The sequence below is a fragment of the Pangasianodon hypophthalmus genome, chromosome 9 (genome assembly GCF_027358585.1).
Source record: "Pangasianodon hypophthalmus isolate fPanHyp1 chromosome 9, fPanHyp1.pri, whole genome shotgun sequence".
Taxonomy (NCBI): Eukaryota; Metazoa; Chordata; class Actinopteri; order Siluriformes; family Pangasiidae; genus Pangasianodon; species Pangasianodon hypophthalmus.
The window spans coordinates 13,272,108-13,290,697 of record NC_069718.1 but is presented as its reverse complement, the minus strand read 5'-3'; the positions used below and the strand labels follow the sequence as shown (position 1 = coordinate 13,290,697).

The window sequence follows — 18,590 nt, the reverse complement described above, 5'->3', positions numbered from 1 at the left end:
AGGCACTAGGCTGTGCTCGTGGTTCTGTGGAGAAGTCTGGTGTTTATTTAAGAGCGGTGAGTCCACAGCTAATGGGAGGGTGTCTGGCTGTGCTGTTCTCTAAGGGCACTGACAGGGGAATGAAGACAAATTTGACCCAGGGAGCTGGCCATGTGCGCAGAAGCTGGACCCTGACCCCATTTTTTAGACGTGTTTGGGTGGTGGTCTGAAAGCCATAGGATGAATCACATGTAGCAGTTGCTGTGTGGTCAGGGAAGTAGCAACACCTTGGAGTGGTTAGCTACTGAAAGATGTTACTCTTTTCTTTTCATGAAAAATGACAGTCAAGTAAGTATCTTCAGAGAGAATCTGAGTATTAAACAATACTAGTTTAATCCATGAGCCATTATTTAGTCATTATTGCACATTTTTGCCTGAGAAAGAACCAAAAAACTTTTGACCTTTTCTTCACCCTGCACTGGTCAGGAAATGCCTACATTATAGTCATCTAAAAATGTCTAAAAGTCTGAGGATTTCACAGGCCTGTGTGCCTCCTTAAGGCCTGCTTTTAGAGTTTTGTGGGAGGGCAGATGGAGAGGTTTTTAGGCGAAGCAACAAGCAGTCCCTCCCCAATTCCTTTTTTTTTTTTTTTTTGGCTTTTTCCATCTGGTCTGCACGTCTGAATAGGGTTCCTGTGGGTGGTCCCTGGGGCCGCTGGGCCAGAGGCTTCCTGTTGCCTTCAGGCCTGCTGCTTGCTGTCATTCCCTGATGTACTGTGCCTTAGGAGTGAAAGAGGTTGATGGATGCTACATTGTGCAGTGATCAATAAGCCGTTTTTGATGTTTCTTATCCATAATCTATAATATCCATAATTCATTTTTGCCCTCTTTGTTGCAAACCAGTTTGCACCAGTCTGATCCTCTCCAGAGAGTTTCCATGCTGCCGATGTATCCTTGAAGGGGTGTGGTTAGATGCTGGTATCTGAATGACAGTGTTGTGTTTACGCTGGGGGGAAGGGGAGGGACATGGTGATGGTACCATCCTTATAGTGTTTTAAAGAAAAAGTTTCAAGGCACCTGTACTTAAACAGCAGCTGAGTCCTTGGGGGAGGGAGAAAGAAGAACTCAGTGATGCAAACAATGCCTTGTAGAGTTGTGGAATTCTGGGACAGGTGTCTCCTTCCCCAAGAGGAAGACATTCAAACAGGCAGTTAAAGGGCCTGACTGAGATGTTTGCATGGCTCTTTTTCCTTCCTGGAGTAAAAAAAGAAAGGGAAGCAGCAGGCTGTCCCCTGTGCAGGCATGCCCTCTAGATCTTGATCAGCATGGCATCTAAATAATGTTTGTCCTGGAAGTCCTCCTGTAGGGACATGCTATTGAGATTCAAGCAGGCTGGCATATTGACATTAGCATTCAGACTAAGCTTAATTTGTTACAGTTGGTCATTATACTAAAATTCCGGTAGAAAGAAATGCCAATAATGGAAGGATTTGCATTCAGGAATGGGGATAACTCAAAGTAAACACTTCCACTGGCAGTGAGCTGATTATTCATTGATAAATGTTCTGCTCCCCATTTCCAGTGTAATTACAGTATTTGGATGTCTAAAACAGAAATTGAACATAATGTCTGACTTAGAGGAACCCACGTTTAGAGGCTAGTGCTGAACACGTGTCTGGTGTGGCACACGGGGGAAAACAATGCTATCTGAGTAAATGAAAAGCGGGGTGGGCTACAACAAAGAAGCTTTGTTCCTCCAGATGCCTCAAGGTCTCTGTTTCCTACTGATGACTGCAGTGGCGTAAGGGAGATTGGGTGTCTCATGAAGGTGTGAGGGTTAAAGGTCATGAAGCAGCATTTTTCACATCTGTACACCTCTGTGCCCTGGGGGCTGGAAACCATGATACCATGTTTGAGTAGCTGTGTTTTTGAGGTGTTTTTTTCTTTCCTTCAGAGAAAAACCTGTTCTGTTCATGTGCTTGGACCCCTCCACTTCATTACTTTCTGCTCTTTGCTCATTCTCTCTGATGATCTCTGATTATAAATTTATTAAAGCCAAATTTTATAGGGGGAACCCCTTGTGCCAAGCAGGTAAAAGCATAAATGAGATGCAAGGAAATCATTTGGGGGAAGAAAGGGTCTTTGTAATTACAGGCAGTATATTAGACACAGGATAATTGGCTTGGGTAACACAGACACTGTGCCAGGAAAGTGAGGTTTGGGACGTTGCCTTCTACCAGGTTTCCACTATAAAATGGAGGATAGCCACTCCAACAATTCTAAGAAAACAGCATTGCAACAATCATTTCTTGATATCAGTATGATCAGTATGATCATTTGGAGATTTTGAGATATTTTTCTGTAACTTTATGGTTTACAGGTAGGGGAAGATGGTCCTACATTTGTATGAAAAGAACAGAACATCCAGTGTTATTAATTGAAATTCTGTCTCTGTTCCTGGTTTTCTCGGTGTAAGATGTACAATGTTAATCATAAGAAAGCTGCTTGAGAATAACAGCTCCTTTTATATAAAGTCTCTGTGCTGTTTGTTTTTCTCAGAATAGGAGAAAACTGTGGGTTGGGTAACAGAAATCAGGATGTAGATTTAGATTCCTAATGAGTAAGCCAGAAGCAATAGTGGCAAGAAAAACTCCCTGATACAAGATGAGGAAGAAACTGAGAGGAACCAGACTCAAAAGGGAACTTTTCTGGGTGACAGCAGCTTATAAATTATTACAGTATACAGTTGTAGAACAGTAAAGTTATACAGTATTAAGTGTGTTGAAAGGATGTTCAGTATGATCGCATTGTGAATACAAGTCCTGGGAGGAGCACCGGACAATCTTTCTGATTACAGCAGCAGTTCTTAGGTACAAATGTACGGTATCCAGGTGAGAATATTCACTGACGTAAGAATAAGTCTTGGGCTTGAACTGTTTTTGGGAAGAGCAAAATCAACAGCAGACGCTGTTCTGAGTCACTGGAGATTGACCTTTTGAGCTGAAATAGAGGAAACAATAAAGACAATGGTTGACTCACACATTAAGTAGAAAAAACAACGCCAGATTCAATGAAAGCCCTAGACACAACTAAATCCTTCATAAACATACCATGTTGTTGAGGCTGTATTTAGCCACTCGGTCTCATTCCTCTTTACAGTACATGGGTGGCTACCCTACATGTCCCAAACAGCACATGTTAGAAGTGTGTAAGAAACATTTATATATGTCACTATGCTCAGTTTCCATCCGTTCAGCCTGTGGTATTGGTTGGTCAGAGCTGTCTTAACACCATCACTCAGAGTCCACTCTGAACAGCGCCGCAATTGTGCCCGTCCTCTTTTAATGGACACGATATGCTTTTGAGGTGACTAGCTTAGTGTTCTCAACCCGGCGTTCGACATCTGACACAGCGTAGGGTGGCTGGTGGAAGTTTTCCTTCATAACTGATCTGAGGCCAGGTTTGTGGTTTCTCTTCTAATTGTAAAGCTTACGTAGTGGAGAAGGGAAGCTGGTTTTCGATTAGAGCAAAAAGGTCCTTCTGTCCTGAGAGAGGAAAAAGCGACCAAATATTCCCACCGCACTGAAGGTTTAAAGGGCCCATACAAACACGGCACACCAGAAATTAAAATCAGCATATACAGTGTGTAATAGTATTTCATTTCTTAGTACCCTGTACAGAAAGGTGCTTGTTTAAAAGAAGTGCAAGTTATGAAGGTTGTAGTTTGATGGGTTCCATACTCACTCAAATTTTGAATTAACTAAACATTCTAGGTTATAAATCATGCTTTTTTACATGATGACTTTATTTTAATCAAAGTCATAATATCATTATTCCTATGACAACCTTCAAAGCTGATATTCCCTCTGCAATAAATGTTTGTATGACTATGCATATTATGTGTATTATGTATATTAAATGAAGCCATTTCTTGTTTTATGATATACTGCAGATTTGTATGTATAATACATACAGTAAAACAAAAAGAGTTGTCAAAACAGTAGAAGATAAAATTTAAAACAGAATAGCCACAAAAATGAACCACAGCAATGAATATAAACCTATTTATGTTTTTTTTTTCATATTTGAGGTTAAAATCAACCTTTAATTCTAGCTTAATTGGAACTTTCCTTGTAATCTCTTTTAGTACAGCTAACAGTTGAATAATATTTAAATTATAACGTGTATGCATAAGTTCCCAAATTGGTGTAACTTGGAACTCTCTCTGTTCTTACATAGAACCCTTAAGGGTTTTCCACTGTGTGTTAGTAATACAGCCACAACCCATGTACATACAGTGCCTATTAATGAGGGCCAACTTCAGTTCAGTTCAGTTTTATTTATATAGTGCTTTTAGCAACGGACATTGTCACAATGCAACTTTACAGAAATTTGGATTTAATTTTTAAAGTTTATCTCCAGTGAGTAATCCAGAGGTGACGGTGGAAAGGAAAAACTCCCTGAGATGACCATCGTCACGATGATTTTAAATGATGGTCCACTGAGGCGCTGTGGAACGTTGAACAGAACCTTTCCAGTCATCAGTCAAGTCCACACTATGATTAATTAGTGTGAAGGGCACTTGTGAAGGGAGCAGAGCCTGCTGGCTGACTTGATGATAAGAGCTGCACTCATTAAGCCAGGCTAGATAAACACTGTTTTATTTTTACCTACTGCTAAAAGGACCACCACCTCACCTACGGCCACAGTTGTTCGTTTTAAAGTTATCACACGCGCATTCCTGCTTGGCTGTAAATGAGCCTCTTGTCTCTATCTCTGAGGGGATAGATGAAGAGGGTGTGAGCACTGAGCTGCCTTCTCTTATTGCTTTGGAGTGCTTGTCTATCAGTGATCACATGCCCATTTAAAACAGCATGCTGGTAGCATATGCATTAGGAAACATCTCTAAAACAGGTGCTTTCAATGCCATTAGAGTGAGCTATGTGTCGTAGTGATGGTCAACATCTGCAGGGTGAAATACATTGTTCCTGGCGCTGATGTGGGTGGAGAACATGGCCGGGTGTCTTAATCATGCTCTGAACAATCAGCTTCATAAAGGCAGGTCCTGTGTGACAGATCAGGCTATGAGGCATTTGGGCTTGGCCTAATGAATGAACGATTTTGTTTTCACACACAGTCAGGTGGCCTTCTGACAAACCCACTCAGACATCAGAGCCAAGTGGCCTCCTGGGTCTTACAGGAGCAAGACCTTGCACTTAACACCCACTGATACATTCAGGAACAACAGGCACATGTTAGACCAAACATAACACTGCTGCCAGACCAATTACGCACCAAGAATGCACACTGTACAACCTGTGGTGTGAGTGATTGCTGAGAAAGCAAGTGTTACAGGACACTAACAGGCACCTCCTCATTTCCCATGTTGAAATGTTTGGGTTTTTGGATTTTATTTTCTTCTATTATAGAATTCAAAAACAGTATGTTGATGTTCTACAGTTTTTCTTCAGCAGACTTAAGAGTTAAAATCTGCTGATTTGTTTTGTCTCAGACAGTAAGCAGGGTATGGGAAAAGCATACAGCAGGGAGGGTGTGGACTCACGGGAGATGCTCTCTATTACTGGATGTTCCTAAACATATTCACAACCTCATCCAGCCAGCGAGCTCCCATAGCAAAGAGTGAGAAAGCTATTTTTTCTGACATGCAAATGCCACTGTGACTGATTTTAGCTGCTTCTAAGATCAGATTTTGGAGGCCTTCAATAGTGTGAGTCAAGTAAGGAATAAAACACGGTGGGGCATGCTATTACAGGAAAATAATCAACAATGGAGTCTTACAGCCCAATATGGCACTGTTTCTGTTACCATCCCTAAGTTGATTATTTTCCAATAACAGCACATCCCAAAGTGTTTTATTCCTCTTATACCACATCAGTTAGCCAGTAATTACAATCTTTACAATTTTATTAATGAGCCTCCATGAAACAAGTTACTTCCTGTTATCACTTACGTTATAAAAGCTTTAAAAAAAAGCCCAGTTCCCACGGCAGCCTCCATTTATTCTCCCATTTTGAGAAAAAACAACTTGGTTCTGAACCATCATATATTATTGAAAATTAATCAACACTTTCTGACCAATCAGATTCAAGAATTCAGCAGCACTGTGGTATAATAATTCTATGGTCAGTCTGGCTGCGTGATTCTAAAGACATTCCTACAATGTTGATGCAACATTTTTAGTTTTAGGAACATTTGCAATAATATTTCGATAATGTTATTTTTGGTATAATTCAGAGCATTGTATGACCAACGTTCTAATAACATTGTGTATGAAAACGATCATTACATTATTTTTAGAGCATTTCATTACAATAACATTAGCACCTGTAGAATATTTTATTGAGTGTTTAATAATGTTTCTGTAAGCTGGATTGTTTTTTTGAGAATAAAAGAATAGCATATATAGGAAGGATCCAAACAAGCTTTGAGGCCAAGGCAACGTTGTGTATAGGCCATAGGAAACCATTCCATTGTGGCAAAGGGTAAATGTCAGGAAATATCTCGGCCATGTTCTCTCCGCTTGTAGACACACACAGTTAAAGGTCATACCCTGTGCAACCAGACAAATTGGTAGTGGGCTGATTTTCGTGCTGGCCGTGGTGGCCACACAGATTTTGATCTTTTGTAAAAGCACTACCACTTCTAATTGAATCTCTGTGTGTATGGACTCGGCCAATGTGTTTTTAATTGAGGCAATGTGTTTCTCATTTGCAGTTGTGCACACCCCAAGAGAAAGGCATTCTGTACGCTCACACTCAATATGGGCTATTTCAGTGTTGCTATATACAGCTCTTTTTTGAAGAAATCACATATTATTAACAGGAAATGACATTTTCACCAACTGCAAAGCAGTATATTGCATCAGTCTAATCGTAACATGGCCATTTGTTAGAATTTTCAATAATAAAATTTAAATTTTCCAAAAAAAATAAAATAACATGCATTTCAAGAATACGTTACATAGATGTCTGTTAAAGGCCTCATATTTCTTTCATCTTATGATAGAACTACCAGATATACCAAAAGCTATGGTATTATTTGAGCAAGATAAGCTGACAAAGGCCAAAGTTGAATGCTATTTTTATCTTTATGTGAGTGAGTCAGTCATTCTTGGAAAAAAAACAACAGATGTAAGATATTTGGTTCAATAAGTGACCAGTAAAGCACAACGGGGCATGCTGTTATAGGAAAATAATCAGTGACAGTGCAGAAGTGTTTTATTCCTCTTATACCACAGCAATTTATCAACACTTACAATTTTTACAATTTAATACAGAATGACATCATACTTTTTTTTTTTTTTTTTAGATCTGTTTATAGTTACATTTTAATGTTGTGGAATGTCAATGAGACAAGTTAGTTCCTGTTATCACTAGAAGCCATAAATAGATATTCCCTCATGAGCCTTTTTTGAAGTTAAGATAAGACAAAAAAAATGAGTAACTGAGAAACCAGAAAGCATGAAACCCTCTGATCTGAAGACTTTTCCGTGTCTGAATCCTTCAAGTTACAGCTTTATTTCTGACTGTTGCAAAGTGCTGACACTGGAGACTCCTTTCAGAAAATGCTAAATAAACATCTCCTCAGAGGAAACTTCAACATACAAGTCTCTGCATAAGGTATAGGACAGGAATCAACACCTTCAGGCCAATCAGATTCAAGAAATCAACAGTGCTGTGGTATAATATCAATTATAAGACATTTATTGGCTAAGCAGACAGAATTTAGGTGGATGTGTCTTACAGTCCGACCCGACTTGTGGTTCAGAAAATGTGGTTTATTTAAGACTGTCCAAGATATTAATTCATAACACAGATGTTCACTTTTATTAGCTTGCCTTCTTTTGCTTTGACTGCTTTGTTCCCAAGTCATATTTGCACACCTGTGTATGGCATCTTCTGTTAACATTAGGAAATGTTATAGCAGTTCCTGTGTTTTGAATTGAACTTTGTAATAGTATTATAAACAGAGGTATAGCGCTCAGCTGTAAATACCATCTTATGAGTGTAAATCATGTTGACTTTGGAGAACGTAAAGACACTGTTTACTGTAAACTAACGTTTATCCCCGTCTAGTGGAATTTATGACCCTGGGATGGCAGACTACTGATTTTTCTCCTCACTGTACTGCTATAGTGTATATTTATTTCTATGTAAGAAACTGAAAAGGTTTCTTTTGGGAAACAGGGTCCACCCTCATATTTTCTGTGCTATATCATATTTCTGCATCTGTACTTGATGCAATCGCTTTTAGAAAGAACTTTATCTATGAGGTGCTGCATTTAGCTTTCTTAAGAGCTAAATCTGTCCTTACGCATAAATCAAGATTGGGGTTTTTACAATATTGCTTTATTTTTGCTGCTTGGTGAGAGTTCCCAGCCTGTTTCCTTTAGCTTGGCAGCACCATTTATGCTAAAGGCCAAAGAAAAGGTTTGTCATGGATGTGCCGTGCACTAGCACTGAATTCTCCTCTCAGTGTGACTGAGCTGCTTTTTGTGCAAAGCTCTTAACTGTACGCTGAGCCTGAGCTTAACTCTGGCCATCCACATGAAAAGCAGACAGGAAGCTGCTATTTAAGACCACGCTGGAGTAAATACAGAGATGACTCGTAAACATAATGGGCTGAATTCAAAGGGTGTGTGCTATAGAAGGAAAGTGTGTGTTTTCAGTCACACCGGGACGCATAGAGAACATTTCTGAGAGTGGTATAACTACACCACAGCTTGTACTGGTCTTCCAGCAGCCCAGAAGTATCTCAAGGCAAGAGATTGATGAGGCTTTGGAAATGTTTTGCATTATTGTATGATTTATACAATGGTATTGTTTTCCAGTATAAACGTAGCTGTAATAAAACATGGCCTGCTATTATGCAATCACTGAACCTGGCAGAGGATTGCACTGCGCTTCATTCTGGCTCAGAGATGCCCAGGGTGGAGCCGTGAGGACAATCAGAATGCCAGTCTTTCCAGTTAGACAACAGTCAGCACATACTAGGGAAAGTCCCATCACTGGACTGTGGGAATGGATCTGTCTGTATCCAGCTGTGAGATTTAAGTAAATGATAGAACACTAGTGTTTACGAGAAACCCAAGGAACGGAGCTGTTTTTAGACTGAGGAAGTAGTGGTCGCTGCTTCGTATAAGTAGGTGTTAGCTAAGATTATACCCTAGAGGAACAATATAGAGGCAAGTGGGTTCATTTGATTTATGACCTTGTGTTTGGATTCAGTGTCCACATGAAAATAATAAAACATGGTTTGCAAACAAGATTCTTATGGGTTTGCTGGGTTTGGTCCATGTTTTCTTCTCGGTTACATAAATCAGACCAATTGTGTGGCAATTGGCTATACAAATGAACACTGTTCTTTTCTCTACTCAGCTTACCGTGATGTTGAAATCCTGTGATCTCACCATTTGGAGCAAATCAGAATACTTGCTCAAAAGCATTGTCATTTTTATAAGCTCTCAGTTTACATATTGTAGAAAACCACACACTGAGCGAGCTGTTTTGTTCTGTTTTCTCTGCTAATCCTGCGTAGATTTTTATGGATTTGAATTTAGATGAAATCACCTGGAATGTAATCTCAGAAAAAAGGCACCATTATTGCTTGTCACTGAGCTGGTACCTTCAGGAGGACTTCTATTCAGCGTTGCCAGGTCTCACAAACCACACAAAAGTATCTGAAGTGTACCAAAAAGATTCCAGGAATTGGAAAACGGAGACAAAAGTCCTTGAGTGGGAAACAAGGTCACCGTGGTGCCCACGCATTTCTGATTTGCAGTATCTGCAAAAGGCCTTTTCGTTATCGCCTGCTACAGACATTATACACTCCAAAAAAAAAAAAACATCTCCAAATCTTTGCAATGTGTCTTAAAACAGAAATGGTTCTGTACATCGTAGATACATTGTCTGCACATACACTTTCCCTTTGTTTGCCATAGCCTATAATATGACTTCTTTATTAATTTAAAATTGCCCAAAAAAGCCATCCTCAAACCTTTTCCACAACTAGCGCATTTTGGCATAAAAACACAACTATGGCAACCCTGTTTTTATCGTACCTTTAATATATTTTTGCTTGGAAAAGTGAAACAACCGTTGTACCTTTGTACGTTACATTCTCTTTCCCATGTGAGAAAAAAACATTTAAATATCGTTATAGTGTAAAATAACAAAAGTTATTGAACCAGAAATTTCAGTTGCAGAACAGGATTGTGTTTATTTTATCAGTTTATTTCATGTGTTTGCTGTTGCATTGCCAAATCTGAGCTGGCTCTTCTCAGTTCCACTGAAATCGCACACAGCCCATGATGACTGAGACTTGTCGAGACTGGTTGTGCCCTATTTTCTTCCATTCAGGGCCTTTAAGAAAGAGACTATAAAACATAGTTTATGCATTTGGCAATAAAGGCAATGACTGCATTACTCACTGTGTATAAATTCAGCAGTAAAAGTTAATGGCACTGCTGTACGGTTGGTGCTTATGAAGCAGGATTGTGGCGCTACACTAAATAAATCATATGCAGGTCAGCTGTATTTCGCGTCGTAAATGAATGAAGTAAATGTACGCATTTGTAATTTGTCTTTATCTATATCTCTGTCTTTTCTCTGTAGGTGTGCTGTCCCTGCCGGCTTATTTCAGTCCGTACACTGAGGGCCAGCAGGCCGGAGTGGAGAGCAGAGAGGATGCATACGCCCAGCTCGAGCTGCGCACTCTGGAGCAGTCTCTACTGGCCACCTGCGTAGGCAGCATCTCTGAACTAAGTGAGTTTTAAACCATTTTATAGTTACATTTAATGTTGTGTAACGCTCACAAAACTAGTTAGCTCCTGTTATCACTTAGGTAATTGCACATCTAAACAGTCATTCCCTCCCCAGACTCTCTTTTTTTTTTTTTTTTTGGAATATTCCAAACAAATGCAGCTTGTTATCTTACAGAGAAAGTACAAAGCTCAAACTCCTCTGTCCTGAAGACTTTCCAGTGTCTGAAAACATAAGATTACAGCTTTACTTCTGACTGTTACAAAGTGCTGACGCTGGGGACTCCTTCAAAAAAATGCTAAATAAACATCTGCTCAAAGAAGAAAAAAAAAAAAAACAACCAATCAACAATTGGTGTTTTTTTTTTTTTTTTTTAAATCTGACTTAAATGTGGAGTGTTTGCCAATTCAGTCCCTGTGTAAGGTGTTATAGAAACAATACCTTAATTAATACCAATGATTTGGCACTGTTATGGATAATTAATCAACATATTCTGACCAATCAGAGCTGAGAATTCAACAGCTCTGTTGTGTAAAGCTGAAATAACAAAGGGCTCATCCAGACCATCCATTTCCACTATTAAACACCGAAGAATTTCTCAGCATGTTTGTGTGTATTTGCATTTCCTCGTCCGCTCTCCTTTGTCTCATCTCTTCCTTCTGTCACTCTGACGTTTTACAAATCTGGGCCCTGCTGACAGCAGAGAACATCATTAACATACAATAAGTATTCTAACCATCGTGGGAGAAGCAGTCATGTTTATTCATGTACACACACACTGAGTGTCATAGCTTCTGGTTAATAGCGTAAGCTGCCACTGAGTTTCGACTGATGCAAAGCAGTAATGAGCTCATGCTTGAACTGTGCAGAGAGCAGTGGACTGGCTGTTTTCGTAGTGAGGTGAATGTGGGAAAGGTGATAACGTGAATGTTATTTATCTTTCCAGGCAGTTTATCCTATTATTCCTCCCTCCTGGTAAACACTCCTCATGTCAGTTCCTTAAGAGGAGGACAGAGATGTGTTTGCTCTCTAAACATCAAGCTGGATGAGATAAAAGAGAGAAAGGCAGGGGGGATGTTAGGATGCATGTGAATGAAAGATGAAAAAAACTCTCAGACTCCACGTGAGATTACTTTCAACTAGCAAAATTTTGTTAAGTCTGTTAGATTAGTGTGACAGGACGTCCTGAGTGCTGCTTAGCTGGATATAAGGTAGAGGTTAGAATAGGAGAAGTCGGGGTCAAAACATCTCATCTTATCTATCTTGACCTCCTTGTGTGTTAGACGTGTGTTTTCTGCCATTGTGTGTGTGTGGAAGGCTTGGGGTTCTTGGTACTGCTACCAGTTTTGTCATTAAGAATATGTTTTAGTTTGTTGTGATGTTGTTTTATCTGGTTGTACCTACCAATTCATTTAAATATTAGTAAGTAAACACTATGAAAGATTTTATGCCAAGGCACTGTTGCTTTCTCAAATCCGATTGGTCAGAAGGTGTTGACTGTTTTTCTATAACTGCAGCTCTGACAATAGTTACAGTAGTGGGTTTATATTAATGTGCTCATTCTAATATGTTATGGTTTTTATAGTAACAGCTAATTTAGGGATTTGTATGGTGGATGCTCGACATAATCTAAGGTTAATAAAAAAAGACAATTAAAAAAAAATGTAGAATTGTTGATTTGGTGAAGCTTTCTGTAACGAGTCATTTATTTAATATTTATGGAAGGAATTTTTCCATTTAAAAAAAAAAATGAAAGTACAGTGTGCCAAAAATGCCACCCTTTTTTTTCCGAGCCCTTTTCACACAAGGGTGTATCTGCCCAAAACTTTGGTAGAGTTAACCATAAAGCAACTAAAATTAGACAATGGGCTCTTAACTCTTTAAACATTTAAATAAATAACATAAAAATCTTATTAGTATTTAGTATTGTATAAAATAGTATTCAAGTCATAATATTTGTTCTGACAGCCCTACTGGACACTTATATTTCTTACTTCCTCTGTAATCATATGTGGCATAACAGATCCCCTAAAAGTGTTACTCAAAGGTATTTCATCGTTTATATAGTATTTTTTTAACTCTTTACGTAAGTTAAATTATGAAAACATGATCTTTTCCCAGTGGATTAGGACTTTCTCTGATGCCCAGTTATTCCTCGATTTGGTTATCTTACCTGTCTGTGTGTATTTACTTAGCATGCCACAGGAAAAGGCTCAAGCTTACTGATGTTAGGGGTCTATTTCCTCCTGGAAACATGTGGACACTCTGCTGTTTGTACCTGTGCACAAGAGCACATTCATCTGAGCAAACAGTACAGGAGAGTCTGTGTGTCCGAGTGAAAGCACTCCTTGTGATGGCTTACGGAGGGTGCCCGACTGCATTGGCACCATCTTCACACACACACACACACACACACACACACATACACACACACACACACACACACACACACACACACACACACAGATGCTCCAGGTAGTACTAGGCAGCATTGCCTGGGGGACTGGCAGACAGTGAAGTATCTGTAGAGTCCTGGCCACCCTGGTGCCAAACAGGGCATGCTGGAATCCAGAGTAATCTCTTACGCAAGTGTGTGATGATTTTGGCTTTGTGTCTTCTTTTGCTGCACAGAATAACCAGATAACTGAAAGCTGAAGTTATGTTAGCTTTTTATTGATATCTTATTCGATCTTTCTATTCATACCTTACTGGATCTTTTTTAAGTGATACCTTATTAGATCTTTTTATAGATACCTTACCCTATTGATATTGTATTGGATCTTTTCTATTTATTCATTTATCTTCAGTAAGCACTTTATCCTGGTCAGGGTCATGGTGGACTTGAAGTCTATCCCAGAAACACTGTGTGTGAGGTGGGAATACCCCCCTGGCTGGGACTCCAGATCATCACAGGATCTTTTTTAACTGATTCCTAATTTCATTCATACGTACTATCATAATAGAATTACTTGCTTGTTAAATGGCTGTATCACAATACATGAAGACATTTTCACAGTGACCAGTAAGGTTCATGACAGTTAGCTTTTCTAGCAAAGTGTGAGCAATACAGTGGTTCCAAATAAACCTGAAAATATTACAATGATATTCATTAGAAATTATTTAACAAGAAACTTATGATACTTGAAAGAATTCTATACTTATCGCCCAACTCTACTGCAGCTGCAGATGAAAGCCATTGAAATTAAATACAGATAAGCAATTACTTTGTGGCAAAAAAGGAAATGTCTTCTTTGTTAAAGTGCAGAGATATAAACACAAATTTAATTTCTTTAATTGTGGATTTAAAGTATAAAAACAATTCTAGGCACTATCAACATCTTGCACCATTATGTGCTGTTCTCTTGAAATGGTGAGTTAATGCTTTGTTGCTTGGTGAGACAGCTGGGATAGGAAATGCCTCACATTTCATTTGGTATTACGTCTGAGCCAAAGAATCGATCTAATATGGTCAAGCTGAGGAAATAGTCATGAACAACAGGCCCAACACAGCTTCCCAATTGCTACTGAATTCCTCTGGGAGCGCTTCAGGGGCAGGGAAGTTCACAAAGAATCTCCTTCAGCTACAAGTGGGGTCTTCAGCTCCTAATGCCGGGTCCCACCCTCTCCCAACCCACACACTCGGGTCAGAAATTAAGCATGGGGTAATTACCTCAAACGATTGTTACCCCTTCTCACAAATGGACCAGCCGGCACACAGCGTCTGTGCATGGGAAACTGTGTGGGTTGTAGCCTAGCGCTCACTAATTGCTTCTTTTGTGACTCTGATGTTTTTTGTTTCTAGATCTATAAAATGCTTTTCATGGTCCATCTGAGGTTCCTTAACCAGGTCCTGATTTACTGCTCATAAGATTTACTGTCTCAAAGAGCTCGAACACTCGTCCTCTGTCCTAATGAGCGGTATGGAGCAAGCTGTAAAAAATATTTTTCCATTTGAGTTTTTCCAAATGCTAATGCAGGAATTTGTGTGTGTACTCAAACAGTCTGCAGGGTGAGGAGAGGAAATTAATCATGGGTGTGTGCAGCTGGCTCTGAACTTAATGTTATGGAAGAAAATGTTTCTATTTTGCATATGTACTCATATGTGCTGTGTTGATTTTGTAGCCGACTGTGCAGTAGCTTCATAGCGTTAGTGTGTATTAAGGAGCGTTCAACATCAGGCCTGTTGTTTCAGGTTTCATGTCATGCTTATTGAATCATTTGTGATTTGATTTAGCGGTTAATTTTACATACCTAACCTATTCCACTTAATCTAATCAGGTTTTGGTAATCAGAGTGGTGGGAAATTGGGAGGTGAATTCGTAACCTTATTTGGATTTGTTCCTTTTTATCTAATCACTGTGTCCTGGCACTTAGTCAATTCTGAAGGACCATTCCATATTTAGCGACCAGCCAGATAAAGAGCTGTGGTGCATCCGGTTGTTATTTGGTTATCATTATGTATTAGGTGAAAACAGACAGGCTTAATGAACTAAAATCAGCCACGTGTATGAGCCCTTGTCCAGAAATACTCTTTTAGTACATTTTTACTGCATGAGCATTACGTATATATAAAGTTTACTACTTCCTATACCGTCCATGTATAAATTGTACACTTACTTTGGGCTGAATTGGATCAAAACCATTATAACACTTATAAGTGTATAGTTTTGAGTTCACTCTGAATAATATTTTAAATACACTATTAGTACACTATGCATATACTTATTACATTACTTCAAATATTGACTTTTAAGTCACAAACTCTAGCTAATTCTGTTTACCTTCTATAAAATTACCAGTGAAAGTAACGCCAGGTAATATATATTTTATTTTAATTGACATGTTGGTAAAAATTCCATTATATACTGTGAGAAAAGATGATTTGGGCTTTTTCTTCAGTATAAAGACAAAAAAGAAGTGCTATTTTCTGTCGTCTCCAACCGAAAACAAACCGAAAATGATTTATTTACTGGAAGCAAAGCAAGAATGACTTGTCATAGAAGCAACATTTCTGGGGGTTTTAATTAGGGTATTGGGCTTCTATCCCATATGTAGACTACATACATGTTATGGTCATGTGACCTATTAATCAAGCACAAGTTGCACAACCACTAGTCCTACAATTGCTTATAATAAAGCTCAAAACAAACAGTTTGTAATTAAAAAAAAGTGTAGCTAGTACACATGGAATGTTTAGCGTGTACATCGTGCACACTTCCATCTTATACAGAGATCGCTTATCCCATGTGAATAGATCATAGTTACTACACACACCCTCTGGCAACAATACTTAACAGACGTATGTCTGGAAATCTTATACCGTCCAAATAGTACTTTAGACAAGAGAAGCTGTCCCACAATTTTGAAAGCTTCTCATGTAATTACATAGGACACCATAATTTAATGCGGAACAATATAACTAATTGAATTCACTCAGAAATAAGTATTTTAAGTACATCTAAAAGTAAAATATTAGTTTATTTGGCAGCTCATGTACTTCTCAAGTGTACTTAAAATACTAGTACATAAAAAAGTAGTGTACTCTCTCCAAATAAACTTAGAGAAGCTAGTTTATCAAAATTATTGTACACTTAGTTTACTTCTCATCAAGTATGCATTAGTATACTTACAGTAAACTTGGATAAACTTGTAGTATATGTGAATGGTTTGTGAATGACACAGTGGTGCGTGCTTTTTTTTAGCTTATTATTTATGAGGTTCCAGATTTGTGAACATATTCTGTTCCCTCTGATCAGGTGACCTGGTGTCACGGGCCATGCACCACATGCAGCGCCTGGGCTCGGTTCGGGTCGGAGTCAGTCCGGCTCGCCATATCCGCCAACAGCCTGTCTCCTGGTCTCCAGACGCCTTGCACACACTCTACTACTTCCTGCGCTGCCCTCAGATGGAGTCCATGGAGAATCCCAACCTGGAGCCACCCAGAATGGCCCTGAGCAAAGAGAGGTAGGTCCTGGAACACCTCTTCCTCTTCAGGCTGCACTAATTAACACCTGATGGCCCTATTCATATGCATGTGAAGTGGGAGAAACCACATAGCCTGAAGGAGATTTTAGAGGTGGTAATGATATGGTGGAGCTGTGAAGACCTCCTTAATTCCCCATCTCTATGCCTTTGTTGTGGGACTTTATTCAATTATGTGCTTAGTAGGGTTCTCTCTGAGGTGGTTCGCTTTAACATTCAGGAGGAATGTAGGGTAGGTAGGCATGAGAAAGATGTACTTGTATCATCTCAATTAACGCAACATTACTTTACTTTACTCAATTAAGGCAACACATACTTTTCACACATACTTTTCAGCATTTATAGTGCATCGTAGGCATGATTTTAGGTGAAATTTTTGTACTTTGTGTTGACAATCATGATTAGTTTGGTGTGAATGACTGAAACCCTGCCTACACCATATCCTATTGGCTGATGCATGGCCACATCAGAGTACATTCCATCAAAGCTCTTTTATAATGGGAACATTTTTAAACATTTGAATGGACAATGGAGAGAAATTCGGCAAGCATGTTGTCCATCTACCAGTTATTCTTACTGAAATCCTTGGCAAGGGGTGCATTATTGTTCTTGTGCGTGATCACTGTGAGCTAAGTACCCTAACAATACTTTCTTTTCCATCAGAGGATGCGTTGATATATATATTGCTGGTTTGCTATAGGCATTTGTAGAGATTGATTTTATGTGAAATGCATGTATTGTGCACTGACAACCATGATTTTGTTTTTTAAGTAAATGCCTGTAGCTCCTCCCACACTGTCTCCTATTGGGTGATGTATTGCCAAGAGTTTGTATTGTTAAAAGTTCAACTCTGGTAAACTTTTATTTTACATATGATGGAATGACATCAGAACACGTTGGTGCATGCTCTCTGTCACCACATTGTACTCACTGAAATAGACGTGAGGAACATTTTTGACACCCAACAAAAAGACCTTGTGAATGCAGCATATAATGCTGTAAGAAAAAGAGCAGCAAGAGTGGTGAAAGCAAGTAAACTCAACGTAACCCTTCGCACAGATTCTTTGGACATGAGCTCTAAGATTTTTTAAAGAGGAGGAACAATAGGATCAAGCCGTTTCTGTCAGACCAAGAAGGAGGCCCTACAGCAGATTGTGCCTCATCTGCTCTTTTCCTTAAGAAAAGAAGCAAAAGGTTTTCACCCCTGAACAAAATAGGAGAGGTCTTCCCAAAAAAGCTGAGATTAACCTGTCAGCAGCAGTACAGCTTAATGACTACATGTTACTACAATACTCCAGATGGTGTACATTTCTTGTCATTTGTACCTAAGTCTAACCCCTAAATCCAAACTCTAATTACAAACCTTTTGCACTAAAGCTCACGCCATTGCCAAATCTAAATCCAAACAGAATCGCTAAAGCAGCCTGCACACATTCACCTTCCTCACGTTTGATTATGCCAGGGGCCTGATGCCTGAGTGCTCAAGGGCAAAGTCCATATGATCCTTTGATGCTCTTGATGATGATTGTTAGCGTTTGTGTGCTGTTTGTTAACGAATGTCAGGCAATGTACACACACGTGTATGTATGATAATTGGGCTCAGGCCAGAGTGTAACGTGTTAGCCGCAGCTGGCCTCGGTGCTGCGCAGCAACCACAATCTAAACAACAAACTTGAGTGGAAAACAACAAAGATGCAGCGGCAGCCCACTTCAAAGAGCTCAACATCTTCATGATAACACCACCAACATCACCAGCAGAGATTTACAGCAAAGCTGCAGTGTGTGTGTGTGTGTGTGTTTGTGTGTGTGTGTGGTAGTAGAATGAAAAGCAGGCGGTTCCTCAGCCCTG

At 39.3% G+C, this 18,590-nt stretch overlaps 1 protein-coding gene across 1 annotated transcript in view; it reads left to right on the top strand.

The window, feature by feature from the left end:
• abtb2b (ankyrin repeat and BTB (POZ) domain containing 2b) overlaps positions 1 to 18,590 on the top strand; it is a 49,052-nt gene that overhangs the window by 14,622 nt on the left and 15,840 nt on the right. Inside the window, exons 2-3 of the mRNA XM_026919816.3 lie at positions 10,613 to 10,762; positions 16,516 to 16,723. Coding sequence (XP_026775617.2) covers positions 10,613 to 10,762; positions 16,516 to 16,723 — 358 coding nt within the window. The remainder of the gene's footprint in view (positions 1 to 10,612; positions 10,763 to 16,515; positions 16,724 to 18,590) is intronic.